The sequence below is a fragment of the Scyliorhinus torazame genome, chromosome 12 (assembly GCF_047496885.1).
Source record: "Scyliorhinus torazame isolate Kashiwa2021f chromosome 12, sScyTor2.1, whole genome shotgun sequence".
Classification (NCBI taxonomy): Eukaryota; Metazoa; Chordata; class Chondrichthyes; order Carcharhiniformes; family Scyliorhinidae; genus Scyliorhinus; species Scyliorhinus torazame.
This window is the reverse complement of record NC_092718.1, coordinates 62,560,933-62,576,095: the sequence shown is the minus strand read 5'-3', so window position 1 is coordinate 62,576,095 and position 15,163 is coordinate 62,560,933. Positions and strand designations below refer to the sequence as shown.

At 45.1% G+C, this 15,163-nt stretch overlaps 1 protein-coding gene across 8 annotated transcripts in view; it reads left to right on the top strand.

Moving 5' to 3' along the window:
* Positions 1-15,163, top strand: part of arnt2 (aryl-hydrocarbon receptor nuclear translocator 2) — a 503,807-nt gene that overhangs the window by 210,262 nt on the left and 278,382 nt on the right. For all 8 annotated transcript variants that reach the window (XM_072468767.1, XM_072468766.1, XM_072468765.1 and 5 more), the window contains one exon: positions 3,054-3,156. In XM_072468767.1, the coding sequence (XP_072324868.1) occupies positions 3,054-3,156 (103 nt within the window). The remainder of the gene's footprint in view (positions 1-3,053; positions 3,157-15,163) is intronic.

The following is a 15,163-nucleotide window of genomic DNA, read 5'->3' as shown; positions in this document are numbered from 1 at the left end:
CCTTGGTGATAACAATCCTCTCAAGGTCCTCACCTGTCATAGCCTCATTTCCATCAGTCACTGGCATGTTATTTGTGTCTTCCACTGTGAAGACCGACCCAAAAAACCTGTTCAGTTCCTCAGCCATTTCCTCATCTCCCATTATTAAATCTCCCTTCTCATCCTCTAAAGGACCAATATTTACCTTAGCCACTCTTTTTTGTTTTATGTATTTGTAGAAATTTTTACTATCTGTTTTTATATTCTGAGCAAGTTTACTCTCATAATCTATCTTACTCTTCTTTATAGCTTTTTTAGTAGCTTTCTGTTGCCCCCTAAAGATTTCCCAGTCCTCTAGTCTCCCACTAATCTTTGCTACTTTGTATGCTTTTTCCTTCAATTTGATGCTCTCCCTTATTTCCTTAGATATCCACAGTCGATTTTCCCTCTTTCTACCGTCCTTTTTGTTGGTATAAACCTTTGCTGAGCACTGTGAAAAATTGCTTGGAAGGTTCTCCACTGTTCCTCAACTGTTTCACCATAAAGTCTTTGCTCCCAGTCTACCTTAGCTAGTTTTTCTCTCATCCCATTGTAATCGCCTTTGTTTAAGCACAAAACACTAGTGCTTGATTTTACCTTCTCACCCTCCATCTGTATTTTAAATTCCACCATATTGTGATCGTTCCTTCCGAGAGGATCCCTAACTATGAGATCCTGAATCAATCCTGCCTCATTACACAGGACCAGATCTAGGAACGCTTGTTCCCTCGTAGGTTCCATTACATACTGTTCTAGGAAACTATCGCGGATACATTCTATAAACTCCTCCTCAAGGCTGCCTTGACCGACCTGGTTAAACCAATCAACATGTAGATTAAAATCCCCCATGATAACTGCTGTACCATTTCTACATGCATCAGTTATTTCTTTGTTTATTGCCTGCCCCACCATAATATTACTATTTGGTGGCCTATAGACTACTCCTATCAGTGACTTTTTTGCCTTACAATTCCTGATTTCCACCCAAATGGATTCAGCCTTATCCTCCATAGCACCGATGTCATCCCTTACTGTTGCCCGGATGTCATCCTTAAGGATACTGGAAGGATACTCCTATTTAACATTTATATTGGTGCCAATTGGGCGCTCATGAAAACCTCAGTCAAATACAGAGTATGCTCCGAGTAAAGACTTAATGTGATTTGGGCCCTGACATATGCAGGGATGCAAGTACCTATTCAATGATTGTATTGTTTGTCAGTGAAACGACAAATTGGGACTGGCGAATAACTTAGACCAGTCACCCACCCACATGGGGAAGTACTGTTTATGCTACTGGAAAAAATAAAAGCTGAATTTGGTACATTGGAGTACATAGAAGTCATAAATAAATTTGTCAAGTACCTGTGGCATTGCACATGGAATCAAGACCATGAGTGTTATTCATGTGCAGCAGGTTAAAGGGTCAGGGATCAGAAAAGTAATGTGCTCACAGCTGAGATATTTAGTAAGGTTTAGACACTTGGGTGAATTCATTGGTGACAAAACAATTTATGTAAATTGAAAATGTTATGAGTCAAGGCTTTAAAGGAGAACAGTCCAACATTCCATTTCATAAGAAAATTGCATACAAGTTATATATTAGCAATGCAAATTATTTTAGCAAGTAAGATGTGTCTTTAAGATTCTAACACTGAAACTGGACTGACCAATTTGTGACTGGTACAAAAGCAAAATAAACACATCACAGACCTGAAATGTAAGCTCTGTTTTTTTTCTCCAGTGACCTCCTGAGAGTTTCCAGTGTTTTCTGTTTTTATTCTATGACTAATTTATGTGTTACGTATGTTCAGTTCTCTGCGTCAGACTTGGGAATTGTTACAGCTTCTCTTATACTAATGAGCCAATCACAAAAGGTGAAAGTATATCGTAATATCATTCAATGCCACATGGTTATGCCACATTGAGGATGATCTAATCGTGTGGAATTTAAGGAAGTTAAACCAAATTAACCTTTCTTGCTATTAGAAGTGCTTTTTTTCTTGAAAAGACATGTTTGTTTGCAGTTGAAGTATTCTAACAGGTACTCTATGAAGTATGTGCATCAGGAAGATTGTGGTGCAAATGTAGTAATTGTGCCAGTGAATGGCTGTACATAAAGGGAGTGTGGGTCTCCTGGCTGGCTCTGTAAACGTGAGCCTTTTCAAATCTCTGCACAGATCCTAACTCCCGCCAAGTCCCGATTGTCCATCGCCCTGTGCTCATTGACCTTGCAATACCTTGATTTTAAAATTGTCATCATTGTTTTCAAATTTCTTCAAGTTCTTGCTCCTCTTATCTATAACTTCCTCCAGCTGTACACACCACTGAGATCTCTTATCTCTTGAACATCCCTGATTTAGTTTGCACCATTGGTGTGCCTCAACTCTGGTTTCCCCCTGAACCTTTTAACCTTTCTTTCCTTTAAAATGCTCTTAAAAATACGCATCTTAGAATACACCTTTGGCCAGTGAGGGGCCACCTAGGCTAGTGACTGGGCTGCTTGAGTGGCCCACTCAATTAACTGTAGTATTTACACTTTGGATGCAGAGGGAGTGCAGGGCTCTCACTGTCGATGTTGTGTTTAATTGGCATGTACCTTACTTCACTTGCCATTGCTTTACGTATCATACTGGTAGAAAGAAGTACACGGATGGAAATCAACGGAATGTGGCGGCCCTCTGTGTGGACAATGGCCAACAAAATGTCTCATGGGCCGCACTCAGAACCTGGATGATCCGTAGGATGAGCCTAACTACTTTTGGCCATCAGTCCTAACATCTCCTTACATGGGTCAAATTCTGTTTGCTAAGTCACAAGTGAATCATTTTGGGCGGTTTTATTACACTGCTATAAATGCAAGTTGTTGGGAATCTACACTATGATTTTGAAGGCCTATCTCCAACCCCCACTCCCTATGGGTGATGCTCTGCTGCAACCATGTGATTAATTCATATCCCACATCAATCTCAATCTGGAGACATTGTGTGCTGATATTCATTTAAGATTTATTTTTGTTTCCCCTTAAAACATAGGCCGTATTCTGGATCTCAAGACTGGAACAGTTAAAAAGGAAGGGCAGCAGTCTTCAATGAGAATGTGCATGGGATCCAGGCGTTCTTTTATTTGTCGAATGAGGTAAGGATATAGGCTAATATATGAAGTGAGTTTTTCCCACTAGCTGTTTACATAATAGAATGATAAACCTTGTTGCCAAAGCATCTTTTTTTTAAGAGCATGAAAAGCTCAGTTGCAGGTATTTATGAATATTTGTAGCATGGATTCAAAGTATTGATTCTGTCTAAATGATGTATTCATGTTTACCTTTGTTTATATCTGTGTATAGACCCAAACTATAAAGGATTTTCTCCATTAATGATGTAGTTTTGGTCTTTGAAAGCTTCCATGAAATAAGCTGATAGAACAATATGCATACAAATAGGGATTTAAATTGCCTCAAAACACACTCACTCTTGCACCACCCAAATTAATTCTTAGGTTTATTTTTCAAGTGGTTTGAAAAGCAGTTTTTCAGGTGAATTTCTGTACATTATCAATTATTAATTTCTTTTAGTCCTGACAGCCAAACAGACTTTTATAATTTTATTATACACAGTGAGTTTCGAAAGCTTCTCATTTAACTGCAGCTTTGGTAACCATCATCGATAATTCATTGATAGTTGTAAAATATTTAAAAACTAGCTAATCGGAGATGTAGTAACTAAATATCTCGGCTTAGTGCATTAGAAAGCTTTTTTGAGCAATATACTTCTTCCCTCTAGTGCCAACTGTACTCCTCCCACCCATTGCCCAGTTCCAAGTATTCACTTTCCAGATGACTCCTGCCCACTTTCCACAGTGATTAAACACCCCTCTGTTACTGTTCCAATACTCACGAACCCCCTGCACCATATTATTTTTCTTTCCCTCTGTATTCTTTTGCCCTAGACTCCAATCTGCAGTCTCTCAGAACAGGTTCTTATCCCATTCTGTCCAGTGCAGTTCATTGACTGTGCACCCACTCTTTCTGGCTTTAAAGCTGTTTTTACATTGACAGCTTCAGGGTTATTGCCTGCCTCATCCTCTGCTGCAGCCCTGAAGTTTTCCTCCAGGATAGTTCTCTTTGAATGGTGAGGATGTCCTGCAGAAACTTCCTGATTTCCACCCAGCTGCCCAGTCACCCGAGATGCGGTCGCCAGGCCACAATAATCTTCTCTTCTCGGCTTAGTTGATGCAGGGTCATCATTTTATCTCCATTCACTGTCTGACTATGGGTCTTGCCAGGTACAATTAACCAAAGGCTACAGGCGTCTTTGTTCTTCGGACACATCTTTCAAGACTGCCTTTTTGAAATAATTCAGATCCATGAGCTGTCACAAAACAAAATTGTCTGGCTGGCATAGGGACATGAACTTGCTTTAAGCCCGTGCAGATGGCCATTGCCAACCTAGAGTGAAAGCCTTGGTGATGCCTGGAACTTAGGGGAATCACATAGTGTCACATAGAACATACAGTGTAGAAGGGGGCCATTCGGCCCATCGAGTCCGCACCGACGCATTTAAGCCCTCACTTCCACCCTATCCCCGTAACCCAATAACCCCTCCTAACCTTTTTGGATACTAAGGGCAATTTAGCATGGCCAATCCACCTAACCTGCATGTCTTTGGACTGTGGGAGGAAACCGGAGCACCCGGAGAAAACCCATGCAGACATGGGGAGAACGTGCAGACTCCGCACAGACAGTGACCCAGCTGGGAATTGAACCTGGGACCCTGGCGCTGTGAAGCCACAGTGCTATCCACTTGTGCAACCGTGCTGCCCAAATCCTACGATGTGGAAGAATTACACTGATTTATTCTGCCATGTTCCATTCAAGATTTGTCGTGGTGAATAAACACCAGTGACCTACTTGATATATTTGCATTGTTGGTTGGCTGGTGTTGCAGATGTCCCATAAGACTGGATATAAGATGGAGCAGATCTAGGGCAGAGAGCAAGGGGAAACTGTTTTTAACAGAGTTGTGAGGCTATGGAATGCACTGATTGAAGCATGTCAGCACGTGTGTGAACAGAGTATCTAATGTTTAGGCTAATCTTTCCAACAGTCTTCTGTTAAATTTAAATTGGATTGAAATGAGAGGTGTAAATAGAAGGAGGGCACATTAGTAAGGTCTCTGCAAAGAACAGGGAAACCTTTAGGGGCTTGTGAGATTGAACAGCGCGAGAGGAGAGAGAAACAGCGCGAGAGGAGAGACAGCCGGGAGAGTGACAAGCGGGCGAGGAGAGACAATCGGGTCATTGAAAAGTGGGAGAGGAGCCGGAGATTTAAAAGCGGGAGAGGAGCCGGAGATTTAAAAGCGGAGAGGAGCCGAAGATTTAAAAGCGGGAGAGGAGCCGGAGATTTAAAAGCGGGAGAGGAGCCGGAGATTTAAAAGCGCGGGAGAGGAGCCGGAGATTTAAAAGCGGGAGAGGAGCCGGAGATTTAAAAGCGGGAGAGGAGCCGGAGATTTAAAAGCGCGGGATAGGAGCCACCTCCTCCAACCTAAGGGGTTGAGTGAATATCAGGTAAGCTCTTGTTTCTTTCTTTTTCTTGTTTTATCCGCAAGTTATCTAAAGGGGATGGCAGGGAAGGCAGTGCAATGTTCCTCCTGCAGATTGTTTGAGGTGAGGGACACTGTCACTGTCCCTGCTGATTTCACCTGTGGGAGGTGCATCCGTCTCCAGCTCCTCGAAAACCGCGTTAGGAAACTGGAGCTGGAGCTGGATGAACTTCGGATCATTCGGGACGCACAGGTGTTCATAGAGAGAAGCTTCAGGGATGTAGTTACTCCGAAGAATGATGATAGATGGGTGACGGTGAGAGGGGCTGGGAGGAAGCACTCAGTACAGGGATCCCCTGTGGCCGTTCCCCTTAGTAAAAAGTATACCGCTTTGGATACTGGTGGTGGTGGGGGGGGGGGGGGGGGGGAGGTGGGAGAGACGTACCAGGAGTAAGCCATGGGGTACAAGTCTCTGGCACAGAGTATGTCCCTGTTGCTCAGAAGGGAAGGGGGGGAGAGGAGCAGAGCATTAGTCACTGGGGACTCCATAGTTAGGGGGACAGAGAGGAGATTCTGTGGGAATGAGAGAGACTCGTGGTTGGGGTGTTGCCTTCCAGGTGCCAGGGTCCGTGATGTCTCGGATCGTGTTTTCGGGAACCTTAAGGGGGAGGGGTAGCAGCCCCAAGTCATGGTCCACATAGGCACCAACGACATAGGTAGGAAAAGGGATGGGGATGTAAGGCAGGTATTCAGCGAGCTAAGATGGAATCTTAGAGCTGGAACAGAGTTATTATCTCTGGATTGTTACCCGTGCCTCGTGCTAGCGAGACGAGGAATAGGGAGAGAGAACAGTTGAATACGTGACTACAGGGATGGTGCAGGAAGGAGGGATTCAGATACCTGGATAATTGGGGCTCATTCTGAGGTAGGTGGGACCTCTACAAACGGGATGGTCTACACCTCAACCAGAGGGGTACCAATATCCTGGGGGGGGGGAAATTTGCGAATGCTCTTCGGGAGGGTTTAAACTAATTCAGCAGGGGGATGGGAACCTGAATTGTTGCTCCAGTGTACAGGTGGTTGAGAGTAGTGAGGTCATGAGTAAGGTTTCAAGGTCGCAGGAATGTACCGGCAGGCAGGAAGGTGGTTTGAAGTGTGTCTACTTCAACGCCAGGAGCATCCGGAAAAGGTGGGTGGACCTGCAGCATGGGTTGGTACCTGGGACTTCGATGTTGTGGCCATTTCGGAGACATGGATAGAGCAGGGACAGGAATGGTTGTTGCAGGTTCCGGGGTTTAGATGTTTCAGTAAGCTCAGGGAAGGTGGTAAAAGAGGGGGAGGTGTGGCATTGTTAGTCAAGGACAGTATTACAGTGGTAGAAAGGACGTTTGATGAGGGCTCGTCTGCTGAGGTAGTATGGGCTGAGGTTAGAAACAGGAAAGGTCACCCTGTTGGGAGTTTTCTATCGGCCTCCGAAAAGTTCCAGAGATGTAGAGGAAAGGATTGCAAAGATGATTCTGGATAGGAGCGAAAGCAACAAGGTAGTTGTTATGGGTGACTTTAACTTTCCAAATATTGACTGGAAACGCTATGGTTTGAGTACTTTAGATGGGTCCGTTTTTGTTCAATGTGTGCAGGAGGGTTTCCTGACACAGTATGTAGATAGGCCAACAGGAGGCGAGGCCACATTGGATTTGGTTCTGGGTAATGAACCAGGCCAGGTGTTAGATTTGGAGGTAGGTGAGCACTTTGGTGATAGTGACCACAATTCGGTTATGTTTACTTTAGCGATGGAAAGGGATGGGTATATACCGCAGGGCAAGAGGGGGAAAGCTGGGGGAAAGGCAATTATGATGCGATTAGGCAAGACTTAGGATGCATAGGATGGGGAAGGAAACTGCAGGGGATAGGCACAATTGAAATGTGGAGCTTATTCAAGGAACAGCTATTGCGTGTCCTTGATAAGTATGTACCTGTCAGGCAGGGAGGAAGTGGTCGAGCGAGGGAACCGTGGTTTACTAAAGTAGTTGAATCACTTGTCAAGAGGAAGAAGGAGGCTTATGTAAAGATGAGACGTGAAGGTTCAGTTAGGGCGCTTGAGAGTTACAAGTTAGCCAGGAAGGACCTAAAGAGGGAGCTAAGAAGAGCCAGGAGGGGACATGAGAAGTTCTTCACAGGTAGGATCAAGGAAAACCCTAAAGCTTTCTATAGGTATGTCAGAAATAAAAGAATGACTAGGGTAAGAGTTGGGCCAGTCAAGGATAGTAGTGGGAAGTTGTGCGTCGAGTCTGAGGAGATAGGAGAGGCATTAAATGAATATTTTTCATCAGTATTCACACAGGAAAAAGACAATGTTGTCGAGGAGAATACAGGCTACTAGACTAGACGGGATTGAGGTTCATGAGGAGGTATTGGCAATTCTGGAAAGTGTGAAAATAGATGAGTCTCCTGGGCCGTATGGGATTTATCCTAGGATTCTCTGGGAAGCTAGGGAGGAGATTGCAGAGCCTTTGGCTTTGATCTTTATGTCGTCATTGTCTACAGGAATAGTGCCAGAAGACTGGAGGGTAGCAAATGTGAGTACATTTGCGGATGACAGTAAAGGTGGTGGAGTTGTGGACAGTGCGGAAGGATGTTACAAGTTACAGAGGGACATAGATAAGCTGCAGCGCTGGGCTGAGAGGTGGCAAATGGAATTTAATGCAGAAAAGTGTGAGGTGATTCATTTTGGAATGAATAACAGGAAGACAGAGTACTGGGCTAATGGTAAGATTCTTGGTAGTGTGGATGAGCAGAGAGATTTCGGTGTCCATGTACATAGATCCCTGAAAGTTGCCACCCAGGTTGAGAGGGTTGTTAAGAAGGCGTACGGTGTGTTAGTTTTTATTGGTAGAGGGATTGAGTTTCGGAGCCATGAGGTCATGTTGCAGCTGTACAAAACTCTGGTGCGGCCGCATTTGGAGTATTGCGTGCAGTTCTGGTCGCCGCATTATAGGAAGGATGTGGAAGCATTGGAAAGGGTGCAGAGGAGATTTACCAGAATGTTGTCTGGTATGGAGGGAAGATCTGATGAGGAAAGACTGAGGGACTTGAGCCTGTTTCCGTCAGAGAGAAGGTTAAGAGGTGACTTAATAGAGGATACAAGATGATCAGAGGATTAGATAGGGTGGACAGTGAGAGCCTTTTTCCTCGGATGGTGTGTCTAGCATGAGGGGACAAAGCTTTAAATTGAGGGGAGATAGATATAGGACAGATGCCAGAGGTAGGTTCTTTACTCAGGAAGTAGTATGGGCGTGGAATGCCCTGCCTGCAACAGTAGTGGACTCGCCAACATTAAGGGCATTTAAATGGTCATTGGATAAACATATGGATGATAATGGAATAGTGTAGATGGGCTTTAGATTGGTTTCACAGGTCAGCGCAACATCGAGGGCCGAAGGGCCTGTACTGTGCTGTAATGTTCTATTCTGTTGTGCAGAACTTGGACAAAGTCGATGATTGAATGAAAGGCCATGTGAATTGGCTGGATAGATTGTTTTTAGCACCTTCTGCACTGAAATATTTTTAAAAGATGCAAGGCATCAATGCATCGCACAGCAAATGAAGTACTTTTCTGACATCTAGTTACTGTTATTCTTAAACAGTCAAGTTCCCTCAAACACTAATGAGTGCTATTGGTTGAAAGGTGAATGTTGGACAGGACACAGGAAGAACACTTCTCTTAGATTAATATTTTTCTTCTGTCCTACCTAAACAGACAGCTTAATGTCTCATCTGAAAAATGGCACACCCATCAGTGGAACACTCCCTCAGTACTGCGGAGTGTCAGCCTAGATTGTATTCTCAAATCATGTAGTGGGACCTGAACCCAAAGCCTTCTGACCGAGAATGTTAGCGATAGCAGTGTCACTGAGCTTCATCGCTCAATAAAACTGTAAATAAAATGCGAAATGTGAGACAAAATGCGTAATTTTTGTTTAGCTCAAGTGTTTTTAAATCCCTGTAGCTGAGGAATGTGGAAACAAAAACAAGTTAACCACATTCCAGACTTCCTTTAGCCAATGCATCATTTTAACTTGTGCATTTTGCTTGGCTCCCACCAAGTGCGGGTTAAAAGACGTCTGTTATTTATCCTAATAAAACTGCATTGCTCATCCCTAATTTTGGTTTGTGACTCAATCTGTCAAATCACAAGCTGTTCCATTCTTCCTTCTAAACCCACATTTACTTTAACCCTGAAGCTGCAAACACCAGGATTGATTAGAAGCCCTCGCTATATTATAGCCGACAAAATGCACAAAGAAACTCCTAACAGCATTCTAACTCAAAAAGTGTTCACTTATTTTGAACGAAAAGTAAAATGAACTGAGACTTGTGTGGTTTCATCACTGATCTCCACTCTGGCCTTCCTTCAAATGGTCTTAAAAAAATGATAGGTCCACACTTTTTTAACTCACACTGATGAAAGGTTGTTTGGGGCTGGGCCATAAGTCTCTTAAAGTGATTAGCATAGCTCAATTTTTTTTTTAAACAGCTTTTTAGATAAAACTAAGTACTGCAGTTGTATGTTTTCATGAGAGCTGTAATATAGCTCTAGAAAAATTGGATTAGTTATAACCTCCATGGATATTTCATTATAATGGAATGTTACGTATCCAATATTTATCAAAATGTAACTTCGTTGCAGTGAGTGATTTCAAAAAATTGGATATTTCACAACATACATTTTGTTAACAAGCTAAAGACATGTGATTCACCACTGAGATGTGCAACACAAGAAAAGATGGCAAACATCGCACAGCGCATTCTGACTGTGTGTTAAATTACATATTTTTAAACCAGAGAATCATAGAGTGAAAAGCTAATGAAAGAGGACATTTGGCTCTAATGCCTATGCTGGCAAGAGCTATCTAATTAGCTCCACCCTCCTGCTCTTTCCCTATAGTTTAGTATTTTTTTCCCCTTCCAAATTATTATAATATTCACAAGACCCACGGGGACACGTTGATCAATCTCCCCATGGGACTCGTAGAATAAGAGCTACCCCGCTAGTGGGCGGAGGCCCGCCCAGCTGGGGCTTGTAAACTCACTCTTTAGAAGCTGGCCCGTACTGTGACCAACACTTCCAGTAGTCCCGACTGGGACCTTTGAATTGCAAGCTGTGTTGTCGCGTTAACTAAATAAATGTTATTCAACTTATCTTTTTGGGCCTCCTGAGCTTTTATGCTGGCGACAAGGAAAGAAACAGCAGCTGTGAAGTATCCACAGCAGTGCTGCATTTGTGGTTGCAGGACCTGCGGCAGTTGAGACGACCAGAATTGACAGAGAATGTATCACCCTGGACAGATGACACAGCCGCCCTGAGCCAGTACCTTGCATATTGCCCCACCCGAGTAGGAAGACCTGATGCAACTGAATTGCATCAGAGTAGGACCTCCAGAGTAGCCGCAATTAGGATAAAGCTTCAAGTCAATGCTCATCCCTTGGACATGGAAATCAGCATGGGGCTGCTGTCTCTATTATTGGACAACAAACCTTCCATAGGCTGTGTCTGGGATTTCTGTCCCTGGGCTTGATTGATACCAAGGCTCGGCTGGCAACATATACTGGGGAGCTGTTGACCATCATAGGTACGATTGAGACCCTGGTCAACCACGGACAACAGACAGTTAGGCGGTGATGCAAGAACCAATGCAGACTCGATGGGCCGAATGGCCTCAATCTGCACTGTAAATTCTATGATTAAAACTCAGTCTTTTAGGCTGCGACTGCTTACAAAGACTCCACCTGGACCGGCAGCAAACCTTCCGAATGGGCACTGGCGGTCTGTATGAGGTCATAGAATCGTAAAATTCTACAGTGCAGAAGGAGGCTATTCGGCCCATCGAGTCTGCTCTGATCCCCCGAAGGAGCACCCCAGCCGGGCCCACAATCCCGGCCCTATCCCTGAAATGCCACCTAAAGCGTTGGACACTAGCATGGCCAATCCACCTAACCTGTACACCTTTGGAATGTGGGAGGAAACCGGAGCACCCGGGAGAACGTGCAAACTCCACAGTCATCTGAGGTCGGAATTGAACCTGGGTCCCTGGCGCTGTGATGCAGCAATGCTAACCACTGTGCCACCATGCTGTCCTAGTCCTCTCAGAGTATCTGCAGGTTTTCTAGGAGGGCCTGGGGAAAACTAAAGGGGGCCAGGGCAAAGGTTTATGTCAATCCGGACACCCAATCTAAATAATTAAGGGCCCGACCGGTCCTGTGCGCCTGCTTACAAAAGTAGACAATGAATTGAGACAGCTAGAAAACTTGGGCTTTAAATGCCGGTCCGGTTCGCAGCAGCAATGGACCCAGTGTTGAAACCAGACAAGCCAGCCTGCCTGCGCGGTTATTCGAAAATGAACAGGCCCATCGCCGGGACAGATACACCATGCCGCACATAGAAGACCTATATGCAGTGTTAGCCGAGGGCCACTCATTCATAAAGATCAACATGAGCCCTGAGTACCTCCAGTTGAAGTTATACACGGTTTCAAGGCAGTATGTCACCATTACCACCCACAGAGGGTCGTACGAGTACACCCGGCCTTCCTTCAGGTTTCATCAGCATGCGCGATTTTTCATCCTCCAAGAGCTTCCCATGGTAGCTGGCTACCTGAGCGATGTGCTCATTTTAGGAGCCACCAAGAAGGAGCACCAGGGCAACTTGGAAGATGTCCTCCGGTGGTGTCCCGACGAGGGTGTGTGCCTGAGGAGGGGTAAGTGTGTGTTTCAGGTGAAAGCAGTCATGTATCTTGGGGACAGTGTTGATGAGGACAGGTTGGCCCAGTGGAGGAAAAGGTCCAAGCTATCAGGGGAGCCCCGACACCTGAAAACATGACGGAGCTGAAATCGTTTTTGTGATCGTAAATTATTATGGGAAGTTCATCCCAAACCTGGCTACCTTATTGGCACCCCTGCACGAGCTATTGAAGAAAAAACAAAAATTGGCATGAAAAATGGCGCAGGAGGAAGCATTTGCGAGAGTGGAACAGCAGTAACCGTCATCTAAGCTATTGACGCACTACAATCCGTCGAGACACTCGTCCTCATGTGTGATGCCTCCCTGTATGGCATTGAAGTAGTGTTGTCCCACCGGTAGGACAATGAGACGGAACGTCTGACAGCATATGCGTCCAGAGCCCTAATCATACAGAGCGCCGCTATGTACTGATGGAAAAAGGACTGGCAGTGATACACGGGATAAAAAAATGTCACCAGTATCGTTATGGGTGTCATTTCATGGTAATTACAGACCATAAGCCCTTACTTGACCTCTTTAAAGAGGACCGAATGATTTCATTGATAGCCTCGGCCCAAATCCAACGCTGGGCACTGCTGTTGGTGACTTATGAATGTAAATTTGAACATTGTCCAGGAGCACAGATCGCACATGCAGGTGTCCTCAGACAGTTAGGCGGTGATGCCTAAATTTAAATTTTTCAGGCAACATTTTTTTCGACGCTCTTTAACAAAACCTAGAAGGGACTGGAATGTGGGTTTTTCGATGATGTTTGCCATTAAACGTGGAGAAGTTGTTTCCACTTGTCGGAGAGACTAAAACCCGAGGACACAGCCTCAGACCGAAGGGACAATCTTTTAAAACTGAGGCCTGGATGGAGTGGACGCGGAGGAATGTTTTCACTAGTAGGAAAACCTGGAACCCGAAGGCACAGCCTCAGACTGAAGAGACAATCCTTTAAAACTGAGAGGCGGAGGAATTCCTTCAGCCAGAGGGCAGTGAATCTGTGGAACTCTGTGTCGCAGAAGAAGGCTGTGGAGGGCAAATCACTGAGTGTGTTTAAGACAGAGATAGATAGGTTCTTGATTAATAAGGTGATCAGGGATTATGGGGAGAAGGCAGGCGAATGGATGAGAAACATATCAGCCATGATTGAATGGTGGAGCAGTCTCGGTGGGCCGAATGGGCTAATTCTGCTCCATATCTTATGGTCTTATGAACTCACGCTGCCTGTAAGCCCCCTATCCTTGCCAGCAACGGACAAAGTTGTATTAACGTTGAACTTCGTAGGCATCTCACCTGTGATGGCCGCACAAACCCACACGTGGAACCAAAGGGACCCTGCACTGGCAAAATTGCGCCACGGCAGGTTAAGAGGAAATCCCCCAGAGGAGCTGTGGGCCTAATTTATGAAGCAACAGAAGCTCAGTGTGGAGGATAGTATCCTCCTGTGGGGAGCTCGCGTGGTCATCCTGTGGCCAGGTCGGCGCACGATCGTACAAGATTTGCATAGCGGACACTGGGTATTTATTTCAAAGTTGAAAATGCTCGCGAGGAGCTACGCGTGGTGGCCAGGACTCGACGGCAACGTCGGGCAAATGGTACAGCAGTATGCAGCTTGCCTGGAACACCAGAAGCTCCCTCTGTTGGCCTTGCTCTACCCTTGGGAATGGCCAGGATGCTCCTGGATGCGCTTGCCGTGCCATTTATGCGATCAATGTTTTTGATCCTTATTGATTCCCATTCATAATGGCTGGACATGCACCGAATATCTTCTACCACCTCGTGAATCACCGTGGAAAAATTGTGCCAATCATTCAGTAGAATTACAGAGGTGCTTGTCATGGACCATGGAACCCCTTTTCCCAACGCAGATTTCCAGGCATTTGTCGGTGCCAGCGGGGTGAACTGCGTCCGATCCGCTCTGTACCATCCATCCTCAAATGGTTTATCTGAACGGGCATGCAAAATGTTTACGGGTAGAAGGAAATATAACATGGGTTCCCTTGTAATGAATCTGGCACAGTTTTTATTCAACTATCAAATGAAGCCGTACGTCACAACCAGGATAGTGTCAGTAGAATTATAAATGGGCTGACGCCTGCACCTGAGTTTAACGTTTCCATCTGTCTTGGCGGGAAGGGAGAAACAAAGCAAGGCCTCCAGAAAAGGTACCACGATCACCGAGCCACGACAGAGGTTTTAAACAGTGGGTGTTGTAAATGCGTGAAACTGTAGACACAGCGCCCAATGGATCCCAGGAACGGTAGTGGAGAAAACGGAGCCAGTTTCTTACACGGTCAGGATTAGGGAAATTGTCTTGCAAAGGTGGTGAGGCCCCTTCTTGTACTATTGCAGTCCATATCATTGAATCCCTACAGTGCAGTAGGAGGCCATTTGGCCCATCATGTCTGCGCAATCGAGCACCCTGCCTAGGTCCACACCCCTGCCTTATTCCCATAACCTGTAACCCCACCTAACTTCTTGGACAGTAAGGACAGCATGGCCAATTCATCGAACCTGCTCACTTTTACACATATGGTGTAGGTAAGGTCCACTGTGCTGTTAGGTAGTTCTAGGTTTTTGACTCACAACAGTGAAGGAACGATGATATAGTTCCAAGTCAGGATGGTGTCTTGAGTTGGATGGGAACTTGTAGGTGTTCCTGTGCGCCTGCTGTCCTTGTGCTTCTAGGTGGCAGAGTTTGCCAGTTTGAATGGTGCTATTGAAGGAGGCTAGGTGAGTTGCTGCACTGTGAAATTCCTAGCAACATTCTCTTTCAAAAATGGATTCACTTGCTTTTAAACTATAAATAAAATGCACTGAG